Source organism: Phascolarctos cinereus, unplaced genomic scaffold (assembly GCF_003287225.1).
Source record: "Phascolarctos cinereus isolate Bilbo 61053 unplaced genomic scaffold, phaCin_HiC Scaffold_4;HRSCAF=312, whole genome shotgun sequence".
In the NCBI taxonomy this organism is placed as follows: domain Eukaryota; kingdom Metazoa; phylum Chordata; class Mammalia; order Diprotodontia; family Phascolarctidae; genus Phascolarctos; species Phascolarctos cinereus.
In genome coordinates, this window is record NW_027555847.1 from 481,585,503 (window position 1) to 481,610,486 (window position 24,984).

The 24,984-nt window shown below is 39.1% G+C and overlaps 2 protein-coding genes across 4 annotated transcripts in view; one reads left to right on the forward strand and one right to left on the reverse strand.

Annotated features, from left to right (window-relative positions):
• Positions 1 to 9,429: 9,429 nt before the first annotated feature.
• LOC144456565 (uncharacterized) lies at positions 9,430 to 24,300 on the reverse strand. The gene is made up of 4 exons (XM_078151778.1): positions 24,268 to 24,300; positions 15,364 to 16,184; positions 13,536 to 13,651; positions 9,430 to 9,968 (listed from the first exon to the last, which is right to left on the reverse strand). The coding sequence occupies exons 1-3, from the start codon at positions 24,298 to 24,300 to the stop codon at positions 13,606 to 13,608; spliced, it is 900 nt and encodes a 299-aa protein (XP_078007904.1). The 3' UTR covers positions 9,430 to 9,968; positions 13,536 to 13,605.
• The window catches only part of PCMTD1 (protein-L-isoaspartate (D-aspartate) O-methyltransferase domain containing 1), a 55,856-nt gene continuing 46,530 nt past the window's right edge, over positions 15,659 to 24,984 (forward strand). For 2 of the 3 annotated variants that reach the window (XM_020992488.2, XM_078153422.1), the window contains exon 1: positions 15,659 to 15,747. The gene's annotated coding sequence lies outside the window, so the exon portion shown is untranslated. Of the gene's footprint in view, positions 15,748 to 16,177; positions 16,437 to 24,984 lie in introns of those variants that run through there. The other variant, XM_020992489.2, reaches the window with a different exon arrangement.

The window sequence follows — 24,984 nt, forward strand, 5'->3', positions numbered from 1 at the left end:
CTTAAAGGGAAGGGGTGAAAGCGATAATTTGGAGCATAAGGAACTTCCAAAGTCAGAGTTACAAAAGAACACTTTTATTATTTTATTGACTGAGGGAGAAGGAGATCTTTGTCTTCAGAGATAAACTTTATCGACTTGATAATTTCCTAAGGGTTGACCTTGATATCATGGGTAAAGGAAGTAAAGTACTTCTGACCTTTTATGATTTTGGCTCCACCATTTTTGACCACGGTCCTCAAGATGGGCAGCATCAGTCCTTTCCCAGGATAGTCTATATTATTTGTGTATGTATGTATTTATTTAGTTATGTAGTTATTGATAAGGAAATTTCTGTTTGGAATAATTGTCATCTAGTGACAGTTGGGTTTTTTTTTTAAAGTGTGTTGCAAATGTCTAAGCTATTAAAGTTTGAATGCATTCAAAATACCTTTCACCCTCTGGAAACCTGTACTTGGAATGACCTAGAGTTGTAAGTCATATTTTTTGTTTTTGTTTTAATGTTAGCATTGTGTACCAGAACAACAGCTGACTATTTAGGCCAAAGCTTCATTTTTGAAAATAAAAAGGCCTTTGGGCTAATAACTGATTTGTTGTCACAACCCCTATTAAAATGTTATTTTTAGCAAATCTATTCCATTTAGCAGATTTTTTTTTTATCCTAACTCTCTGTTCAAACCAGTTGGCTCTAGCCAGTACTTGATAATTATTGTGTTTCAGAGCAGTCAACCTATTTAGGGCAGGAAGAATCCTCAAATGCTACTTTTCACTTCACTGCTTGAATTCACTATTGGCACTTAGTATCTGATCTAGAAAGACATACATACTGACCAAGCCCATCCTTTATTTTCTTCATTTCAAAATTTAAATGTCATTGTCTATGCAAAACTCAGTTTCATGTATAAGATGAATTAATCACTAAGACTCAAAAATTGACTTCAGCATAATAATTACAGTATAATTTTCATTGACCTTGTAATGCATGCCATGAAGTTAATATATATCATATATTTACAATTATTAAGACTTATTTAAAGTTAGCTTTTATAATGACTGATATTTGATTTGGTATCTAATGTAAATATAAAATTGTTTTTTAAGCAAGCTTTGTGCTTCTAATTTACATTTGGTATTTAGGAATTTATGAAGGAAACTAGCTGTGCCATGAACTAAAGTTTATTATCAGGATCTTCATTTTATAGTTACTAAAAGCTTGATGGCAGCAAGGTGGCACAGTGGGTGTCATGTTGAGCCTATAGTCAAGAAGACCCAAGTTCAAATCTGGCCTAAGACACTTAATAGGTGTGTGACCAGGGAAAGTCACTTAACCCAACCCAGTTTCCTCATCCATAAAGTATGTTCGAGAAGGAAATAGCAAACCACTACAATATCTTTGCCAAGAGAACCTCAATGGGATCATGGAGAGTCTGAAACAACTGAACAAAAGCTTTCTTTATTAAATCATCAATTGGAACTCTTCCCTTTAAAATGGGAATTATTCTTGTTAGTAATGAGTGTATTCAGTTCTAACTAAATGAAGGTTCAAAACAGTATACCTACTCAGAATGGAGGGAAAGGAAAGACAAATGTCACTATTAGTAACAGAAGTTAATAAGGAAAAAAAAAAGCATGATTAGCCAGCTCCAGAAATGAGATGCCCTAAATGAAGACAAATTAGTACAATATGTTGCAGGATTAGGCAGGTTTCCCAAATCTCAAGTGATTTTGGTCAGATCTTCCAAATCTTTTAAATCAAGATAGCAACATTAAATGAAATTTGATTTTGGGAATTTAAAAAGTCATTTACAAATAACAAACAAAAGAATAATGATCCTCACATAGTCTTGGAAAAAAAAAAGTAGCTAAAGAAGAAGCACAATTGTAGTTGAAAAACCACAGGACCTGAATTTAGGCCACCTGGATCCCAATATCAGTCATGTAGTCATGGGGAAGTCACCTTTGCCCATCTGAATCTCGGATGCCTTTTCAAATCCTGATTCAGACACTTCTCAGCTGTGTGAACTTGGCTCAGTCATTTAACCTCTGTTTGCTTCAGTTTCCTCCTCACCTACCTTCTAAGGTTGTAAGAATTTAGCACCCAGTTCCTGGCACATAACAGACACTTAATGTTTGTCTCTCTCCAGCAGGGGGAGGGGAGCCCAAGCCTTTGCCTTTATAGCAGCTCCTCCTCCGCCCACTAGTGAATCCTGCCTTGAACCTCGTGGTGAGTAAATACCAGGGACAGCCTCAGCTCACTTCTCTTCCTGCTCTGCCCCTGAGTATCCGAACTTTTCCTCCTCTGTCCCCACAAAGACATCTTTTCCCTTTTCATCTCCTTTTTAGTGTTATCTTTCCTGGTTAGAATGTAAGCTCCTAGGGGGCAAATAGGTGGTGCAGTGGATAGGGCATTGGCCCTGGAGTCAGGAGAACCTGAGTTCAAATTCGGCTTCAGACATTTGACACTTACTAGCTGCGTGACCCTGGGCAAGTCACTTAACCCTGATTGCCTCCCCGCCAAAAAAAAACCAAAGCAAGGGAAAAAACCCAAAAACTTAAGTTTCTTGATGTTAGAGCCTATATTTTATTGTATTTCCTTCCCGATGCTTGACACATATTTTCTCTCTGTTTTTCTGTCTCTCTCCCTGTTTTTCTGTTTCTCTCTCTTACTTCCCATAAATAAACTGAGTGTGATGCTCTGTCTCTATACCATCTGTACCTTTAAATCTAGGATTAGACTGGGGAACTCTGTGAAGACCTTAGCAATAAGCATGGCTAAATTGGATAAACCCTAAGATCTGTTGATCTGTCATCCTACGATTACAAAAACAAAAATGAAAAACTCCTTGTACACTCAACAAACTTACATTCTATCAAGAAAGAGAGCATATGCATATAGGAGAATATACAAATAAATACAAAGTATTGTCAGGGAGCAAGGCCCTAGCATGCAGTGCCCCATTAGGAGAGACTTCACGTAGCTATAATTTAAAGGAAACTAAGGATTCTAAGCAGCAGGGGAAGGAGGCAGTCAGGCTAGCACTTTTGAAAGAGGGTCTTTTTGAAGTCAATAAAATTCTGGAAGAATTAATAGAAACAAGTCTCAAGAGGTCTTCTTAAGAAAAGACTATAAATGAGATCTGCATACATAATCTATGTAAAGCTGAAAAGGATCCGAAAATCATAAATTCAGAGCTATATAGTGTATCTCCATTCTATATGTGAGAAAACTGAGACCAAGAGAAGTAAAAAGTTATCTGTCACATAGATAATAAGTGGCAAAACTGGGTCCTCTGATTCCAAAGCCAATAGATTTTCATTCCCCTCCCCCATGCCTTCTGGCTTCACTCCCAATACCCAACATCAAAAAGTTGTTAAAATATGGTTAAGCCAGTTTCTCAAACTCAGCAGTCAACAAAGTGACCTGAATATTTAATTGATTAGGTGTGTAACTGACACTGAATGGTTAATTTCCCCCAGATGATCAAAAAAAGAACTTCATTGATCCCTATTTCTGCTAATATCAGAGTGAACCCTAACGTGGGTTAAAATCAGCAAAGTGAAAAAAATTAGCAGAGAATTAAAATATGATGACCTTTAATAATACTTAAACTATAATGTAAATATGCCTCTAGAGCTTCCTCTTATGTCACATAATGTATTAATATAAACGATGTGATAAGGCCATTAGGCCCCATTTTCTCACTTTCCCAGGGCTGATATATTTCAAAAGGAAGCTTGTGTAATAATGATTCTTAAGTACCACTCTTTCTCACTTCAGTTCTTTCTCACCCCTTTGCTCAGCTGCCTCTTGGGCTTTGAAGGCATTTTAGACAAAGGAAGCTAAACAGAGTTTCCTCACTTAAAGTGAGAAGTTACAAAATGTTTATCTTCTACCATTTGCTTTTATTATTAATTGCATATTCATGAAATAATAAATTGGCCAAATGGTTGGTGGTATGAGTAATAAATAGCACGCATTCTATTTAAATGTAACTTGGTGCTTTTTACTATGGGATCAGTTCCCAAGCTCAATCATAAATTTTGTTTTACAATGTACCTGGGGCTATTGTTTTCTTTAACTTGATTGTTTCTTTTCATTTTAAAAATATTTATGCATCAGTCTTCATAGAATTGAATTTATTTGCCTAAAAAACAGTAAGGACTATGAAATGAACCTGTTTATCTATAAATCTGAGAATTTTGCTGTTTATTTAATCTCATAATGAAAGTATAAGATCATAATTATGCTTAAACTGTAATGACATAAGAACTTCATTACTTTATTCTAAGAATCTTCCTTACACATTATGATTATCATTATAGTCCAAGATGATAATAGTACTGAAATGTAGCATACCTATACTTTTTCCAGTCCTTGAAATTTGACCCTTCATCTATATTTCAAATTTAGCCCTAAACCCAAAAAAGTTTGCATGTACAAGGAAACAAAACCCCTTTCACTAAATATATGCATGTTTCCATTCTAAATTTATAACTCTTACAACTTTCTGGAACACAAATATTTTCATTTTGGCTCAGTTAAAAAAAAAACAAAACAAAACTTAAAAATGAAAGAGGGTTCTCTGACCACCTACTTTTCCGCCCCACAAATTATCCAGTAGGTTGCGAGGTACAAAGTATAGGAATAATGGTTTAATAGTAAGTTAAAAAACAAAATCTTACTAATAAAAGAAATGTGTGAGGTTAAGAATATCCTACTGCCATCATGGGAATTCTCAGTCTTTCCCCTTCCCCCTCAAATTCCATTGCTCTCTTCTATATTAGAGGTTTTCTGGCAGACAAACAAAAAAGTAGGACAGCCAACTTTGACAAAGTTCATTAATATTGAGAGGAAGGGAAATCTGACCATCATTTATTGGACCTGGATTCAGATTCATGTTTAGAGTGATTTCTGGGGCCAAGTAAGGTTCCTTCTAAAGGAATGTAAAACGTAAGCCACCCTCTTAATGTGCTTTATAAAGCTCCAAACTTTTATATTTTCTCATGTTATTCATTTGTCAATACTTCTTTGCTTATAATTGTATCTGTTTTTATTGTCTTTAGCTTTAAATGACCAAGTCAATTTTCTTTTCAAAGATTAATTTGCTTCCCCTTTCCTTTTGGTCTGTTTGGGTTTTTTTTTTTTTGTCTCTCCTTGTTAACACTTTCCACTCTTTGTCCATATGGTTCAAATGATATTTTATGTGAAAATACTTGGCAAAACCTAAGCTATACAGATCACAGGACTACAGAATCAGATGGCACTTCAAAGTATTCTTATGATGTATCCTTTATTTCCCTTTGCACTGCATATTTGTAATTTCCTTGGTCCTCCTACCTTTAGGCAAATCAGTTTATAGTACTTATTTCAATTGTTTTCCTAATATATCCCACTTTACTTATAAAAGATTATCTAGCATAGCTGAATTGAAAATTAAATACCTTTCAAAACAAAGATACTGTAATTTAATCCTAGCCTTAGGTTTCTTCTAAGAATTTGTCATGACCTACTTGTATAGAGGACAGTCTGTGATATAGAAAGAGTCACCATTATTTGAAAAGTAGATTTAAAGAATATTTCAAGTTATTATTCATTAATATATACTGAATGAGGATTTCATAGATATGAACTTCATTTATAAAATGGGAGGGGGCAAAGAGAATAGAATTGGAATTTTCAGAGTTGAAAAGGACTTTAATCATTTTTTAATCCTATCATTTCATTTGATTATGAGGCCCAAAGAGAGTAGGACCTGGTTCAAATGCACCCAGCTAGTCAGGGGGTAGGACTAAAAGTCAGGCCTCTGCATTTCTATTTTTCAACACTAATCCTGAGAGTATCATAGGGTTACAAATCTAGAGCCTGAAGGGACCTCAGAGGCCATCTAGTCCAACTCTTTAATTTTGTAGATGAGGAACTGAGGCCCAGAGAAAGTAAGTGACTTGCCAAAGGTCACACAGCTACTATATGTCTGACATGGGATTTGACCTCAAAGTCTTCCTGACGCCAGGTATAGTATTCTATCCACTTTGCCATGCACTTCAAATATTTGTTTGGTGTCCATGTGTTGCTCTTGGCTCTATGGCCATAATCCTTGCTTGGAAACTGACAGATTTGAAACTATACAAGATTATCTGAAAATCTGTAAATGAAACCTACTAAAGTACACTTAGGTTTATGACTTTTTAAAGACAATGAAAGCAATGAAACACACTTTAATTCATCCAAAATTAGTTTAAAAATATGCCCTATGGAAGTGGAAGGGGAAATTTCAGATCACTATTACTTGTCACCTAGCAATAACTGATACAATATTGATACGGCATAGTAGATTTCTCAGACAGATGGTGCTATAAAATTAGACATTGTTGTTGTTAGGTGATAAAGAGAGAGGAGACTAGCATTTAGGCTAGGCCTCACAGGATATTATCACTTTGGCAGATTAATGTCACCATAGGTCTTGGGTCTTATCCTCCAGTTTTTTATGTTCTGAAATTTGTTGGGGGGCAATTAGGATTTGGGGAGTTGATTCACGTTAAACAAACTCTAGAAATCAGATTACCACTTTATGAAAACCCAGAGAGGTAGAAAGCTTATGTGGCAAGCCATGGGGTTAGAATATGATTAAAAAAAAAAAGGTAGACTCTACTCTCAAGAAACTTACATTCTAATGAGGGAAGATAACACCAAAAGGGAGCTGAAAAGGGGAAAGATGTCTTTGTGGGGACAGAGGAGGAAAAACTTCAGATACTCTGGGGCAGAGTGGGAAGAGAAGTGAGCTGAGGCTGTCCCTAGTATTTACTCACCAGGAGGTTCAGGGTAGGATTCACTAGGGAGGAGGAGCTGCCACAGAGGTAAAGGTCTGCTCCAGCACCAATGCTCTTCCAGTGTCTTGCAGTGTTAGAGTGCATCACAGTATAATTTTCTTTTCTTTTTGGCTACAACTATAGAAGAATATTAATAGAAAGATGCCAAACTGCTTTGGTGGAATAATAAATGTTTGAATTATTGTATGACACCATAGACAGGAGGGACTGATGGATGATAGTAATAGGTGATAATACCTTTTCATAGATGTGAGGCAATAGATTTGTAATTAGCACAGGGCAATGGGCTTTGCCTCTATATGCTAATACCCACTGTGTTATGTGTTTTGGTGGGAAGGCCTGGCTTACTTCTTGCCATGGTGATCACTGTTAATCTTTATATTATACTCTGATAGCCCCAATTCAGGCTCATCTCTTGAGGTCTTTCATTGTGATACCCCTCTTAAAAAATTCACCTTTCCTCCAACTGCTGAGGAAAGGGTTGGGTTACACTCTCATTCCTAGTTACAGATCTCACTGGCAATAGTATAATTCCATACAAAAGTTGTCAATGACAACATTTCTGTCAAACCTAAAACTGGCCTTACCAAATACTGTTACAGCACCACTAAGGAAAATGGACGATTTTTGATAATGTTTAGACTGGTCTCATACCAGAGGCTGACAAGGCTGTCCTACAATAACTGAATGGTTGTTTCTTAAAAGCAATAGGGAAATTTTTGATTAAATTTTTTTTTCCCATAGGAAAATAAAGTGGTAGGGGCAAAATTTCCTAGAAATGGAAAACAATGAGGAGATGTCTTTTTGGTGTGGCCTATGGTCATGCAATCAAGCTCAAAATACTTAGGACATTTTTCTTTTGAAGATACTACTTCCATTTATACATTTACTAGGATTTCTGCTTTTAGTTCTGGATTTCCCTCTGGCAATTGGAAATTCCATGAGAGTTAGATAAAATAGTAAGACCCCCCTAAGGCTCTTTATTTTCTTTCCCAACCCTAACATGTGCTGCTCTGGCTAGAGGCCACAGTTAAATCATGAGCCAAATGCAGCTTTTGGTGAATTACTAGACCAAACTAATGTTGACCTGGAAACCTGATTTTTAAAATATCTCAATTTTCAAAGTTGAATAAAATCTGTGAAATCTCAATTGCTAAGCTAGTGGTAAGGGACTATCAGATTATTGATAATTTCACACATATATTGGAATAAAATGCTCCAGTTTTGAGCAAAGGTTATATTTTCATTGGAGATCACCCTATATAAGTAACATGAGTAAAGTGTAGACCTAGATGGTAACCTGCCCTGCAAACACCCAAACAGTTATATGTAGGGTCTTTACTGCTTTACGATAATTTGCTAACAGGATACTTTAAAGAGTTAGGTTATTGCAGGAAGTAGAACTGCTGTTGCAGGGACCAGAAGATTTGTTTCAAGAGCTTGCCAAAGTGTAAGGAACTAGCAAGAACTGCACAATTAAAAAGGATATATCTCTGGAGTCTCTTTAGAAATCAGATATACACATGTGGTTATTTTCTTTTGCTTGGTTGATTTTGTACTCTCTAAGTAAACCCAAAGAGCTCCTTAACAACAACTTGAAGAAATTTCAGAAAATATTTATTATGTTCTTATTGAATGTGCTTCATGTAATCCACTGTGCTTCATTCTAGGGCAAGTAGGTGTACCAATGATGGTAGAGAGCCACGTTACTGAAGAAAATTAAATATATTCAAATTCTGGTTACCACTAAAAGTAGTGATTATATGATTTTTCAGGGCAGAGGTATCAGTAATCCCAACCAAATAAGAGTAACACCAACCATACTCTTGAAAGATGGGAGGTAGAACGCTGAGGCAACAGCTGTAGCTTGCTATTTATTTGTTCAGTGGCACAATCAGTATGGGGACTAAATACCTACACTTTGGCCTTTTCTCTGTGGTAAAAATACTAGTAGCAGTTTGGTTTGAAGTGTTAGGTTACTATGAAAAATTGAACGATTCATTTTGCCAGGCACCAAATTTGCTGCTTAGACAAATGTAAGAATCTAGAATTCTGAAAACCATATTATTACATAGTCAAGAAATAAACAATTCACACAAGGAAAAAAAAGAGATAGAAAAGGAGGCAAATTGAGATTATTGTTTGTCTCATTTCAAATTTTCTAAATTTTGGTTAGCAAATTCTATTAAGTTTTTATCTGATAAGAGATTTCCATGAGTTTACATAGGTTTTGGGACTATGAGATTGTACTGTAATACGACACTAACTGGTGAGGCTCAGACAAGGCAGAATGCCAGGGCTGTAGCCAGTGAACCAGGAGCCCAAGTCTCAGTTCCACTGGGGATCAATGGGGAATTAATTGATCAAGTTGGAATTCAAATGGACTCTAGAGGCAGACTTTCTGTGGATGGATATCCATCCCATATTTAGCACAAGGATTTGCTGATTTGTGTCTAGAAATGATAAATCAACTTGATAGCAGTCTTGATTTTGCTTCCACATATCTAATTCATGACTTCAAAATAAATGTGCTATAGTTTATAAACTGTTGCCCCAAATCAATTTGGTAGTGAACATGTGATATATATTACAAATTATACTGAATAAATTAAAAAGCATTTATTAAGAGCTGTGTGCCAAGCACTGTGCAAAACTCTGGGGATACAAATGGAAAAGGTAAGACAGTCTTGCTTTGAAGGAGCTCATGTTCTAATTAGGGGAGATCACACATAAAAGAAGGTTCAGCTGCAGGGCAGAAGCCCTAAGTGTATGTGTATGTGGGGTAGATTGTCAAATCCAGAGATCCTTAGGGTTACATATGTAGGTCAGATGGAAGTGCTGGGGGGCTGTGGGGCATAGTACTAGGGCAGAAGGTAAGGCCTAGAAGACCTTAAGAGGCAGAGGCAAGGCAAAAGTAAAGTCTGATGGTACTCCATCTCATGGGAAGGGAACAGAGTTCATGACTCCCACGTCATCCAAACATTCAAATAGTCCCACTGGAAGGTCAGTCAGAACTCCCCCTCATAGGACCCATGGCTAACTGAACGGGTTCCGAGACAGCCTGAAAGGATGGAGAGAGGAGAGGAAAAGTCTCTGGAGGTCTCTCCTGGTAGTAGTAAGATTTCCTGAAGCATGCTGTAGACCTTTGAGGGAAGAAAGAGGAAAGAGTAGGTCACCTACGTTAGGAGCCGGGGAGAAAATTTAGTGGAAAAAGTACTAGATTTGGAAGCAGATCTTTATTTGAACCCCAAGTTTGAACACTTAAATAGTTGTGTGCCATCAGGTCAAGATGCTTAAGTTCTCTGATCATAACATATTCATTTGTAAAATGATGTGAAAGAATTAGTAGTACCAACCAATACAATGTACCAGTACCACCAATCACACAGGATTGATGTAATGATAAAAAAAGAAAGCCTATTATGTCTCAGTTCTATGGGCTTAATTATCATTTCTATGTACATGAATCCCAGATCTATATATCCAGCCCTAGTCACTCTTCTGAGCTCCAGTACCATACCATCAACTGACTATTTTATTGGACATTTCAAACTGGAGAATCTTAAACTCAAAGAGTCCATGAAAGAACTTGTTTTCATTTCCTCTAACCCTACCTCTCTTCCAAACTTCCCTATTTCTCACAAGGACATTACCATCTTTCTAGTCACCAAGGTTCCAAACTTCGGTGTCATCCTGGAATCTTCACTCTCCCTCATCACCCTTATCTAACCAATTTCCAAGTCTAGTTGATTTTATTTTCTACACCTCTCTTATGCATCCCCCTTCTTTCCACTCACACAGCCACCTCTCATAAACAACTGTAATAGCATCTTAATTGGTCTCCCCTGCCTTAAGCCTCTTCAGTTACCAATTCATCCTCTACTTTGCTGACAAAGTAACACAGTCATTAAAACACAGTTCTGACTACATCACTCCCTTATTCAATAATTGCCACTGGTTCCTTATTATCTCGAGAGTCAAACATAAACTCCTCTGGCATTTAAGGCCATTTAAAACTTGTTTTCCAAATTACCTTTCCAGCCTTATCACACATTGCTCTCCTTTTTATATTCCATGGTCCAGCTTAACTTGATTGATACTATTTTTCACTTACAACATTCTATTTCCCACTCTTTGCAGTGGCTGGAGGAATGCTCTTTCTCCTTACCACCACCTCTTATATTCCCTAGTTTCTTTCTAAACTCAGCTCAAGCTCCATTGTCTACATATGTCTACATACATATGAAAATACATATTTTCAGATACCCCAGATGCTAATACTTCCTCCTCATTCTTACTCAACAATAATAATAGCTATATGTGTGTGTGTGTGTGTGTGTGTGTGTGTGTGTGTGTGTGTGTGTGTGTATATATATGTATATGTATGAATGTCTCTATGTAGTGCTTTGTGCTTTAAGGTTTAAGTATTTTACAAATATTATTTCGTTTTATCCTTGCAAAAACCCTGGAAGGTAGGTGCCATTATTATTCCTATTTTACAGATGAAGAAACTAAGGTATTTAACAGCAGTTAAGTGACTTGCCCAGAGTCACACAGCTAAAGTGTCTGAAGCAGGATTTGAATTTAGATCTTCGTAACTTAAGGTCCCACATTCCATTCATTGTACCATTCTGCTGACTCTAAATTACCAAAGCCAAATTACTTTGTATTTATTTTTGCATATACTTATATATGCAAATACTGTTTCTTTCAAATAAAAATGTAAGGTCTTTAAGGCTAAAGACTATTTTTTTTGGTCTTTGTATTATTCCAAGTCTGGAACTTAATAAATTCCTATTGATTGGTCGATGTAGGAGGTGCAATATGTACTAGGTTCCCTCCCCTAAAGGCTATGCTGCCTTTTCCTAAGAATCTCCTAGATTCACACTAGCCTAATTTTTCCTTAAAAGTTATTTGAGCCATCCTTAAAATAAAATAAAATTAAAAGTTATTGGAACCATCCTGAGACTTAATTGGTCCAAGGAGCTAAAGCTCAAACCATTAAGTTGCAGAGAAGGTATAAATTTGCAATGGTAGAGGAAATTATTCATTCACAAGGAGGTACCTATACCAATGAAATCAATCACAGGACCAGTCCCCGAAAATCAACTATATTAATACCTGCTTACAATGACTTTAAATGAGGAGCAGCTAGGTGGCACAGTGGATAGAGCTTTGGCCTTGGAGTCAAGAGGACCTGAGTTCAAATTCAGCCTCAGATACATGACATTAATACTATCTGCAAGACCCTGGGCAAGTCACTTAACCCCAATTGCCTCACTGGGGGGAAAAAAAAAGCAAAGACTTTAAATGTAATGGGTTTAGGCCTTCTATGACAATAGCAATAATTCATTTCCATGGTTGTTTAAGCTTTACATGGTACTTTCCTCTCAATGAACCTCTAAGAAAAAAGGCCCAGATGTCATTATCCACATTGTACATAGGTAGAAGGAAAGTGATTTGCTCAGGCACACATAGACCTCAAGAAAGTAGACAAGCATTAATTGTGTACTTACTATGTGCCAGGAGCTGTACCACATGCTGGGATACAAAGAAAGGCAAACACCTGGTCCTAGCTTGAAAGGAGCTCACTATCAGTATGCTGGTAAACACTTGACAACTGGTCCTCCCCTGCACCCCACCCTCTCCAAAAATGTACCTGTAACAGCCTCTTTAATTTCCGTTATTAACATTTTTCTCCATCCCTTTCTTAAATCTGACCAATTAACAAAACGATACATCAAGCCTTAATTTGTAGCTTTTGCCAATATCAGGGGCATAAAATGCTCACACTTAAATTTAATTACTGGATTCAGTCTGAGCCGGCTCCAGAACAAGCCTATATGGAGAAAACATGCAAAAACTATGTATAAAAGATATATACAGGGTGTCCCATTTGTCTTACTGCAGTTTTAGGCTTTAATAGTTTAAAACTACATAAGAGTTTTGGAACAACTTGTACTATTTACGGTATAAAGAGAAGGAATCTCAAAGGGAAGGGAATGGAGGTGGAGGAGCTGGGAAAAGGCCTCCTGCTTCAGGAGCTGGTATTTGAGCTGCCTGGAAGGAAGCCAGAGAAGTTAGAAGGCAGAATTAAGAGGGGAAAAGTCAGTAAAAAGGCATGGGGAGATCCAGAGTAGCTGGATTGTAGTAGGGTATGTAGAGGGGAGTAATGTGTAATAAGACTGGAAAAGGAGGTAGGGATTGAGTTGTGAAGTGCTTTAAATGCCTAGAGTTAATAGAGAGCCACTGGAACTCCCTGAGAAGGTCGTTGATAAGGTCAGACCTGTGCTTTAGGAAGATAAGGGCAGCTGAGTGGAGGATGGATTTGAATAGGCAGAGACTTGCAGCAGGGATTCCAATTTAAAAATTATTGCAATAGTCTGGGGGGGGGTAATGAGAGCCTGTACAAAGATGGAGAGAAGGGGATGGAAAGGAGAAATATGAAGGTAGAAAATACAAGATATGACAACATTTAATATATGGGGTGAATCCTAATGAGGAGTATTATGGGGTACTTGGAGACAGGACTAGAACCTCTGGTATGAGGGCTTGCTGAGCCCTTTTCAGGGCTGCCCATCTACCTTAGGTGTCCATCTGTCGCTTACTGTCTTACCCCAGTAAAAACTGTCTAGGCAGACAGGCTAACCTAGGTTGAGAGAAACCAACAGGCCTCAGACCTGTGGGTGAGTTGGGGAGGGGGTGCCTACCTCAACCACATGAAGACTTCTTTGGGCTTTCTCAGATTAAAGATGCCAAGGTCATCCACTGCATCCTGGGCTATTGCCAGTTTACTTTTGTCTTCCCACTGGACTTCCCACTGACTCTGGAAGAGAGTGAGGCTGATGACTTCTGAAACTTTGCCTCACTGGAATCCAATTCACAATAGAGTTGAACGCCATTATGTGATGTCACTGGTCCTCTTCAAAAAAAAACCAAACCCAGGACAGACGACAACAACATCAATGAGTAGTCCAAGGGGAATTTAGGTGACTAGGTGTCTTATTTAATAATAAGAATGTTGAGAACAGAGTGGGGGAGAGAGAGAGAGAGAGAGAGAGAGAGAGAGAGAGAGAGAGAGAGAGAGAGAGAGAGAGAGAGAGAGAGAGAGAGAGAGAGTGTGTGTGAATGGCTTCAGTTTCAAACGTTGAGTTTGAGATGTCTAAAAAGCAGTTGGTAATGTAGAAGTGGAACTCAGGGAAAGTTTAGGGATGATTAGATGATTTGTACTGAGGAGAGCTGATAAAGATCTTGAAAGGAGATAATACAGAGTTAGGAGAGGACTTGATAGAGATAGAGGACTAGATACAGCCTAGAGGGACACCTAGTTAAGATCCAGAAAGAGCCTGGGGACCCAGGAAACAGGAGTGCCTGGAAAACCTAGACTATCCAGGAGCAGAGGATGATCAGCAATGTCAAAAGCTGTAGATATCAAGAAGGATAATGACTGAAAATAGATCATTAAGAATCTTTAACAGCAATCTTAAGCTTGGGGTCAGACTATGAACTTAATATTTACAGATATGTAAATCCACATAAATACACGGATAACTGTTTATTAAGTTAAATTTACATTGTACTTTTAAGGTTTAAAAGTTTTACAAACATCTCATTTAATCCTCACAACTCCAGGAGGTAGGTACTCTTGATTTCTACCTTCATTTTACAGATGAGTAAAGCCGAAGCAAACAAAAGATTAAGTGACTTGTTGAGGGTCACAGTTAATAAATTTGAACTCCTGTCTTTCTTCTGACTCAGGCCACGTCTAAGCCCTCAATACACTGCACTTAGCTGCCTCTAACCTATAATGGTTTTAATTGTAATCCTACATATTTTACACATTCTGAGAAGGCTCTCCCGGAATGACGAAGGCGTCCACAACACAAAAAAGGTTAAGAAGCTGTAAGAGGTCAACCATTTCTATCTAACATCTATCTTATTAGTTAATTACAAGCCCTATCTGAGAAGTTCAACTGCAGCTGGAAGCGTTTCCGTCACTTTAGGGGGAACTGAGTGAGGGACTTTCCAAAACTATCGTGAAACTTCCCAAAAAGCGGAGGCAGAATCGCAGTTTCGCGAACGCCGGTCGGCTCCCACCGGGGGCAGCGGGCTCTCGGCAGCCGGCTGGGCAGCGTCGCCCCGGGGATGGGAGGGCAGGGGCAGCTCGGGGCCGCCCCGTGTGCCTGGCAGACAGCACGAGCTCAATCTGGCACCGATTCTACTCCTCAGGACCTCGGGGGCAGGGAAGGCAAAACACAAACTTTAGCTGGGGACGCGCGGCTCCGCTGGGAATCGGCGCCGACTTCTGTCCCCGCGCTCCAGCCCGGCTCGAGCCTCCCCATCCTTTGGCCCTTTCGCTGCGGGGTGCCTGCGGTGCGTGCCTCATCCGCACCAGCCACCTTTCTTCCCCCTCCCCCCTTCGCCTCAGCTGTGCTCTCTAAGGCAAGGGTTACGGTACGGGGATGGGGGTGCGGGGTCCTGCTCTCGCGGGATCTGCTAAAGACAGCTTTTCCCCCCCCTCCCTGCCCCAATACAGACCTCGCGTTATTTGAGACTGGAAGCTGAGGCTGCTCGCGGGAGGCGGAGCTGGGGATGTTGGGGCGGGGGAAGAGAGGGGGGCGTTTCGGGGACTTGTTGATCTCCGGCGTCACGGCCCGGCCGGTGCCCCGGGGCTCCCGGATCTCGTGCGCATGCTCCGCGCCCCGGTCGGCGGTGAGGAGGCGAGCCGGCCGGGTCCTGGGCAGCCCTCCTTCTCCTCCCCCTCCCCCTCCTCGGAGGCCGCCTGAGGCGGTGGCGGCTGTCGGTGTTGTTGTTGTGGTGCCGACGTCACGAGGGGCCCTGGCCGCCGACGTGGTGGGTTGGGCCGATGTTTTGGAGCCGCTGCACAATCCGTTTGGGGCGAGCTGGCGACGCCAGGGCCAGGTAGGGCTCCGAAACAGCCTCTTCCCCCTTACCCCCTTGCCGAAATAAGCAGGAATGGCGATGTTGCCCGCGGCGGTGCGAGGGCTAGGGCGCCCGGGGCCGAGCCCTTGCCGAGCGTGACCGGGAGTGAGGGTGGGGAGGGAAACTGGGGGAATGTGCGGGGGGGCGGGGGAGCGGTGTAGGGATGCGGAGGGGGCGGGGCTGGCTCCTCTAATTGCCTTGCGCCCCCCCTCCACCTCGGCTGCATTTTTGGTGCGCCGCTGACTGGGAGCTCTCGACCTGCGGATGCTCCTGGTGCTGCTAGCACAGCTGCTGCTGCAAGTAAACAAGCAGTTGGAGCTGCCTGCGAGCCCTGCACTTTGTGCACCTAAGGCATGCCATTGGAGGTGAGGCGTGGTGTGCAAACCTGGCCAGAGGAACCTGGGGGCAGAAGCGCACTAAGTAGACTGTGACCCCTCCTTCCTCACCTCCCATTGCTATACAAAGGTTGTTAGGGAGTAATGCAAGATTACCTGAAAGTGAAAAAGAAAACCGGATTGCTGAACGGGGCTGGGGGGCGCGGTTGCGGCGCGAGGAAAAGATTTAAAGGTCAAGCAAGGGAGTAAAAGAAGTCATTGCTCAAAATGCGGAAGTAGAGTGAAAGGTACACCAGCTGGAGGTACTTTCGGACCCACTCCCCAGCGTTAACGGTAGGTAAAAAGTATGTACAACAAAATTATCAGATGCACTTGTGAGGAAGTAATACACATTTGCGTTAGATAGTCTTTTCCAAAATATAAAAAAATTTAAATTGTGTCATAAAGTCTACCGAATGTGAAACTAAAACGAAAAACTTGATATTAAGGAAATAGAGCAGAAATTTTAGAAGTACTTGGCAGAGCCGTCTCTAGAACTCAGTCTGTGATCATCTATCTATACACAAACGTGCGCTGCATCATGTAGCTTTAACTTATGTTTTATTTCTGGTGTTCAAATAAATTTGCCTTCCGTAAGCTCGGATTTGGTAGTTAAGGAAAGATGAGAAAGAACGGTAACCTTAGAAGTATATTATATTGCGAAGAAAAGTAAGCAAAGGATTAAAAATGTTTATGAGTAAACCACAGAGTTATTTGAATTTGGATAATTTGGCAGTTGGTAGTTTGGATGAATTTGGTAGTTGATTTCTGTCCAATAAACTTCAGAAAACTAGGAGATTAAGATTACATTGGACATTTCTCAGAAGAAATGCTTTTGGAAATTGCATTGATTGGTACTTCATTTGCTAAGGTTTTGTTGTTTAACCTTTTATACTGTATGCTAAGTACAATTTTATGCTTTGAGGACTTGTTAACATGACTGATCTTTACTCAAGCTTAGAACAATCCAGGCAACGTAGTCTCATTTTTTTTTTTTAAAACTTAATGTTAAAGGGAATTGTAAGCCTCTAGGTGGAATTTTAATTAATGGACATTGTGATGTACAGAATTGTGACAGGCTTGATATTCTTTTGAAATACTTCAAAACCTTGAAATAAGTCAAAATAAATTAAAATAAAGAAATAAATAATTCCATTAGACTTAATCATTCTTGTACTCTGGAGCTTTAGTCCTTTGCATATCAACATGATTTGAAAATGAAGAGAAAGAAGACTGACTAGGTAGGAAACTTACAGTCTTTTTATGGAAGTTATCAAGGTTTGATAAACTTGTTGAAGGAAAAGGCATAGGAATTGGATAGAACAAGGAAGATGCAAAGATTGTCGTGGTTTCTGTCCAGGAGAATGAAAGAATGGAGAATTAGAGAAATGAGATAATTGGAAAGAGCTGATTTCAGAAGAAATTATTGTTTTAGACATCGAATTATATAGTAAGTGCTATGTCTTATGGTTTGTTTTGTATACTTTTAATTTTAGTTGAATTGTTAGAAGGAATTTCAGGATCAATCCAATTCATTTTTTTTCATTTTGGAGATTAAGAAACTAAAAGCTAAAGAGGTTAAGTGATTTAACCAAAGTGGCAGAGCTGAGTCTTTGTTTCCAAGGGATTAGGAGCTTTTTAAGAGAGAACCAACAAATTTTGTAACATTGTAAGAATATAACTTTATAAATAGCATTATTACAAGAGAGGGGAATCTGCAGCCTCGAGGCCACATGTGGTTCTCTTAGGTCCTCAAGTTCTGCTCTTTGACTGAATCCAAACTTTACAGAGGCTATATATAAACTTTTTTGTCTGATTTGTTCTTATCTCATAAGTCAACCGTAGCTGTGAAATCTTTGGCATTAATTGAAAATTTTACATTTGCTTTTTTGTTGTTCCAGACCTTTGGTGATTTTATCCAGCTGGAGCACTTAAAGTATGCAAACTCCCTCCGCTGATGAAGATCAGCAACTTATTTATAATTTATAGTCTTATGGAACTGTCCTGGAGACACTGAGAAGTTCTGTGACTCCCCCTTAGTAACAAAATGTGTGTTTAAAATAGGATTTGAATCTAGGTGTTTGTAATTCTAAGGCAGGTGGCCAAGTTTGCTTCTCTAGTGTGCAAATACAATTGATAAATCAGCAATCAGCTATTAAATATATATCAAGTACTTGCTAGATACTGTTTTTGGTAGGAATGCAAAGTCAAAAAAAAATCCCTGCCTTCAAGGAGCTTACATTTTATGAAGCTGACAACTTGTATATTATATGGACAAAATACAAGGTAATTTTGAAGGTGGTATTTGTTATTAGCAGCTAAAGGGCATTAGGAAAGTCAAAATTTAGGCAATTAGGAGGTGCCACTTTGAAGGAAACTGCTGATTCTTTGAGTTGAGGGAGTGCATTCCATGCATGTGAGATAGATAGCCTTTGCAAAGACACAGATGAGACATGGCATTTTGTGTGAAAGGAACATCCAGAAGACCAGTTTGACTAGATTGTAAAGTGTGTGAAGGGAAGGGATGTGTAATAAGCTAGAAAGGTAAGTTGCAGCTATGTTGTGAATGGCTTTAAAGGACAAAAAGAGAAGTTTGTATTTGATTCAGATTTAATAGGGGCCTCCTGAAGTTTATTTAGGAACATGGTAAACCTGGGTTTTCATATCACTGACAGCAATGTGGAGGAGAGATGGGGAAGGGGAGAGACTTCCTAATTGGGCAAGAAGCTTGATTAGAGGAAGCACTTTAAATATTCAGGTAAAAGGTCCTGATACAGGGATGTGTGGAATGAGGGAATGAAGGAGTTGAGGATGACAACAATATTGCAAATCTGGCTGATATCCTTCTTGCCTTTGATAGAAATAGGAAAGTTTAAGAGGGCTTGGGCATATGAGGGGGGAGAATCTCAGTTCTGTTTTGTACACCTTGAGTTTAAGATATATACATATGTATTTTTATACATAGCACAGGTGTGCATATAAATTTTACATATATAATTTTCAGTTTAAGTCAGGGATTTAATATAGCTTCATGGTCTATATATTTTAATTATATAATTTATGAAAATTAATATAATAGAAAATTATCTCCCTGAAGACTAGGAACTAGAAGGAGACTGCCTCCTATTAGTTAAATAAGTTCACACATTAACTATTTGTCACCTTGGAAGACAAGAAGACATGAGGAATTCTTGTTCTGAGAGAATGAGGTATAGAATAAGACAGAACAAAGGTGGAAGAAGGAAGCCAGAGTGGATGGATGTGACTTAAGTTGAATCCCAACTGGGACACCCTCAGTAGGATCTCTGAGCTTTGCTGTGGAGATCAGAGAGCAGAGAGCAAGGGATATATGACAAATCATAAGACTGCCAGACCAGTGTAAGAGAAGCTGCTAGTCTTTTAAAAGAACCAGAATCTATTGTTTCTGATAATAATGTAATTAGCCTGTTAATGTGATTAGTCCACATGCACATACAGCAGACTCATTTTTTTATTTTGACTACAAGAACTTTAGGTATTCTTAAGAATCCTCAGAGCCTCAGCAACTTTATAATGGCTGAAATTTTCTTGTCCCTAAGCTTCTGTAATAGAGTACTCACCTAATTTTCCTCTTAATCTTTCCAATAACTCTTAATGTTTCCTTTAGTAGCTCCCCTTCCTGCCTGCTAAACTTGAGATATTCTTCATAGTCTAGCCCTATTCTCTGTGTATGTTATCCTGTTATTTTATCCATTCCCATGGCTGCAACTATCAAATACTATGTAGTTGGTATAAATCTATACCTATAGTTCTGCTGTCTTTCCTGAGCTACAGACCTAATGATTCCAACTGCTTATAAAAACATTTGTGTTTGAGGTATCAGCATATTTCATAAGTAGGTTCATCTTATTTCCTTCCCAGACCTGCCCTCCAAATGATTTTCTTAAACTGGGCTACTCCACAAATTCCAGTGGCTCCTTTAGGGAAAAATACAAAACTCATCATTACATCCTAACATTTTTTCAGCCTTATTTTATTTCATTTCAGTCCTTGTCCCAAACTTTATGTTCCTACCATAACTAGATTTTGTGCTGTTCCTCACAAATGGCACTCAGTATTCCAGCTCCATGCTTTTGCATTCAGTCTTCCCCATGCCTCACCTCTGCTTCTGAGAAAGGTAGATTTCTTTCCTCTGGATTCAGTTGAAGTATCATACCATAGCTCCTATTCTATCCCTTCTAAAATCACATGGTTTGTGTATGATCATTTGTGTCCATGGTGGTTGGTATAAGCTTTATAGGTATATATATATAATATATAAGTTTATAAGTACATAAGTATATAAGCTTTCTGGGGACGGGAATGGTTTCATTTTTATATTTATCCCTAGCACTTTGGACAGTGTTTAACACATAGTAGGCACCTAAGAAGGGGGCAGCTATGTGGCCTGGTGCATAGAGCACTGGGGTTGGAATCAAGAAGACTCTTCTTCTTGAGTTCAAATCTGGCCTCAGACACTTACTAGCTGTGTGACCCTGGGCAAGTCACTTAACCCTATGTACCTCAGTTTCTTTATCTGTAAAATGAGCTGAAATTTGAAATGACAAGTCACTCCAATATCTTTGCCAAAAAGAGTTGGATGTGACTGAAAGAACTCAACAACAGGCACTTAAGAAATGCTTGTTGATTTGGGTCCATTTTTATTTCCTCGTACAGGACATTTTCTAAACTTGTGACTGTTATGTTACCAGAATCTCCCAGTTACTTACCTTTTGACTCCTCTGTGTCTTTTGCCTTACACATTTAATCATTTGCTAACTCTTGCTGGTTCTACTAAAACATCATTTAAATATCCTCTTCCTTTTAAAAATATTTTATAAAATATTTGTTTTAATCAGCCAAGATCTGCCTCCCCCCCAAAAAAAAAGCCTACATAAAACAGATTACAAACATGTATAGTCAATCGAAACATCTTTCCACATTGGCCACAATCATCCCACCTCAAAAAAAGATTTGTCACATTTTTCATTTTGAATCCTTGATCTCTGTCAGAAATTGTGTAGCATGATTCATTAGTCCTCTATAATTGAGGTTGGTTTTGCTGGTAAGAGTTTACAGGACAATATTATTCCTTCATATTTATTTATATATCATAACTTGTTTATTAGTTCATCCCCAAAATTGCTATTCCTTGCCACCTCAAAAAAGAGCTATAAATATTTTTGTATGTAATTAGTATGAAGTTTGTTAAGCAAAGAACTAATCCCTCCCTTAACCTTTTCTCCCCGCTCTATTTCTCTTTCTCTGTTTCTGTGTTGAGTAAAATGTACTATACCTCAAATGTTTCAGTGTATATTCTTCCCTTTTTGACCAGTTCAGATGAGAATGAGGTTCAAGTTTCAGCCTACACTTGTTTGTATAGAAATTTACTTGTGTACCCCATTCCTTTTCATTCCTCTTTTCCCTTTACATTTTTTTTTTTAGTTAGGCAATTGGGGTTAAGTGATTTTCCCAGAGTCACACAGCTAGGAAGTATTATGTGTCTAAGGCAGGATTTGAACTCAGGTCTTCCTGACTCCAAGGCCAGTGCTCTATCCACTGCGCCACCTCTCTGCCCCCCTTTACATTCTTCTCTTAAGATCAAGACATTATGTCTTGGTAAGTGGTTCTGTTTGAACTCAGGCCTTGTCATTGGATTTTCTCTGTGAACCTTGAAGGTGGAAGGGATGAAGGGACATATGTATCATCTCCACATATTATGTATAAGCAGTTCTTTATCCTTGTTCGTTCGTGTTTACCTTTTTATGTTTCTCTTTAATGATTGAACTTAAGTTTCTCCACAGATCTTTTCTTTATTGTCAGGAATACTTGCAAGTCTTGTTTTATATACTTTGCCTTTTGGAATGTCATTTTCTAAGAGCATCTTCTAGCACCATTTGGTGGTGGCTGGTAATTCATGTGTGATGGCCTGTGGTTCCTCAGTATTTGGAATTCCTTCTGGCAGGTGTGTGTGTGTGTGTGTGTGTGTGTGTGTGTGTGTGTGTGTGTGTGTGTGTGTGTGTGTGTGTGTGTGTGTATGTATGTATTTGTCCTGGAAACTCTGGATTTTGATTGTAATAATCCTGTGAGTTTTCATTTTGGGGTTTGCTTCAAGTAATGACTGGTGGATTTTCTTCTACTTCTGCTTTGCTCTCTAGTTCTAAGAGAACTGGAAGTTTTATTTAATATTTTTTGCAATATAACGTGTAGGCTCTGATATTGATCATGTATTGAGATAGTCCAGTGTTTCTGAAGTTTTTTCTTCTGTTTTCAGGTCAGTTGTTTTTGCTGCAATGTAACTTCAATTTTTTTTCTTCCCCCCCCCCCGATTTTTTTGGTTTTCTTGTTATTTCATGGAATCATTAGTTTCTCTTTGGTCCATCTAATTTTTAGGGAGTTTTTACTTGGGCAAGGTTTTGTACCTCTTGTGTCATGCCATTAAATTCCCTTTCCAATTGTTTCTAATATTGCACTTATTCTTTTTCAAATTTTTCCTCAAGTGTTCCTTTATAAGAAACAGTAAAAAAAAAACCAAATTTTTTTCAAATCTTGTTTCATCTCTTCTAGGCATTCTAATTGAGTTTGTGCCCAACCTATGGTTTTTCTCTGATACTTTGTAGATAGTCCCTGTTTGTGTCTTGAACTTCCCTGCCTCCAGTAATAGCTCTTTATGATGGGATTCTTTTGTTTGCTTATTCTTCCAGTCTGCCTCCTGACTTCAGACTTGATGATAGAGATGTTCTGTCCTCATTTCTGGAGCTACTGTCTTGGAGTATTGAGGGTTGTGTTATTCCAGGATCTCAGGGAACAGCCAGGGAACTAAAAAGTTTAGTGTTCCAGAACAAGTCTGATTGCTGCTACCCCTGGTTTCTGCTCTGCAGGTTCTTGAGGTGGGTTTGGGTCTGTGTAACAAGTTTGGAGTTTCATTGGAGTGCTGCTAGACCCCTACCAGCCAGCTGATTCAGAGTGACAGAATTCTAGGGGCACCCATTCTGTCTGGGTTTTGTTCTCCTTATTCTTTTAAATGCTGGGCTAGATGCTGGAAATGAGATCCTGTTTTGCACTGTTCTGCACCTGAAGTGTGAACCCCAGCGCTGTTGCTGCTGCTGGTTTCTGAATTTCATCCCTTCTCTACCACCACCCAGGGTCTCCCTACTGTGGAATCCCGCATCTGTGTGCAGTTCTATTTTGTCAGTCTTCACAGATCTGTGACATGAAACTCAGTGGTAGGCGTCAGAGTTGCCAGCTTGCACCTGTCCTGCATGGAGTCTCCTGGTTTGGGTCTGTGGATGCCCTGGTCGAGATCTGGGACCTCCTTTTATGCCCCCAGTGCACAGCCCCACACTGGGCTCCCTGGGATGCTGGCCTGAAGCATTCCTGGTTTAAGTGTCTGCAGACCTCCCTGTTACCCTATGCCAAGCTGGGCTGGACAAATAATTTCCTGTGCCTTTTTCCTGGATTTCCTCAGGCTGGAGCATTTTCTAGATCTACTGAGAGGAGTTTTAAGGAGGGGAGCTTGCTGAATTGCTTCCTACCACTCCTCCATCTTTGTGTCACCCCTTGTCCTCTTTTTTATTTTTCTTGCTACCACTTTAGTTTAAGCACAAATTCTTTCCCCTGGAATATTGCAGTAATGTGATTTTAAACTTCCAGCTGCCCTTCTTATACACTTCTTTCTGTCTAGAATGCCCTTTTACCCCATTGCCCTCTGTTGGAAATCTTTAAGGCTCAGCTTGAATGCTACATTTTCCATGATGTTTTCCCTACTACCTCCAACTACAAGTTAACTCTTTAGGCCTAAGAATTCTTGTAGTATCATATGCCTATTGGATAGTTATTTTTATTCTATCTAGTATTGTAGTTGTTTGTGTATGGGCTTTAACTTGAACTTTCTTTTCCCTTCAGTAAATGTAAATGGTATCAGTGGGTAATTCCCATCATAGATAGCAGACTTACAATAGATGCCCTTGTTGACTATTTAGAAATAACTTGGAGATTCTAAAGAAAGCACAAACTGCTAATAGAGAGCATAGGAGGTGTCCATCCTTTTGTGTACCTCATTCCTTCAGGACCCCAGAATCTTATTTGGAGGCAGATCTGAACTTACCTTGGCTTTGCCTCTTTTTACCTGTATGGCCATTGAGGAGCCATTTCACTTTCCTGGGCCTAAATTTCTTCATCTGTAGAATTAAGGAGCTGGCTACAAAGGAAAGAGCATTGGTTTTGGAGTCGGAGCATCTTGGCTTCATATTCTGCCTGTGCCACTACTTGTGTGAACCTTGATGTTTAAATTGTTCCCTGAGCTTCAGTTTCTTCATCTTTCAAATGCGGATGTTGGACTAGATGGTCTCTCCTAATTCTGTCTGGCTCTATGATTTATCTCTAGTGTTACTTCCAGCTTAAAAACTCTCCTATAAAATTCTGTACATTATTTCTATGGGAAAAACATGTCATGTGCAAGTTTTAGACTACCAGTTAATAAATGACAGGCAAGTGAGGATGTCCTTTCACAAAGAACAGTGAACTTGTGCCCATATGTGACTACAGGAGATTTATGCTCAGGATGCAGAGGAGCTTGGAATTTTTCAGGCTGATTGTCAGATCATAATGCTACATTTTTGTTGTGAGGAAGAGACATATACTTGCCTGTTTCCCTCTGTGTGTATACATCTGAGTCACGGTCACTAATGATAAGAGTTCTTAAGATCAGTCAAGAACTTGATTTTAGCATTCTTCTGAATTGGCAGACTAGAAGCTTTTTAATGATGACTAGAATATTTTTGGTGTGGAATTCAAGCATTGTATTGTTTTGAATAAAATTAGA

What these genes read in the sequence shown, in the direction of transcription:
- LOC144456565 (XM_078151778.1), bottom strand. Translation starts at nt 24,300, where the DNA reads ATGGCCATACAGGTAAAAAGAGGCAAAGCCAAG. An exon ending in TAAAAAGAGGCAAAGCCAAG is followed by an intron (nt 16,185 to 24,267) that starts GTAAGTTCAGAT and finishes CAGTCTACTTAG; the next exon opens with TGCGCTTCTGCCCCCAGGTT. An exon ending in CCAGTCTCAAATAACGCGAG is followed by an intron (nt 13,652 to 15,363) that starts GTCTGTATTGGG and finishes ACTCTCTTCCAG; the next exon opens with AGTCAGTGGGAAGTCCAGTG.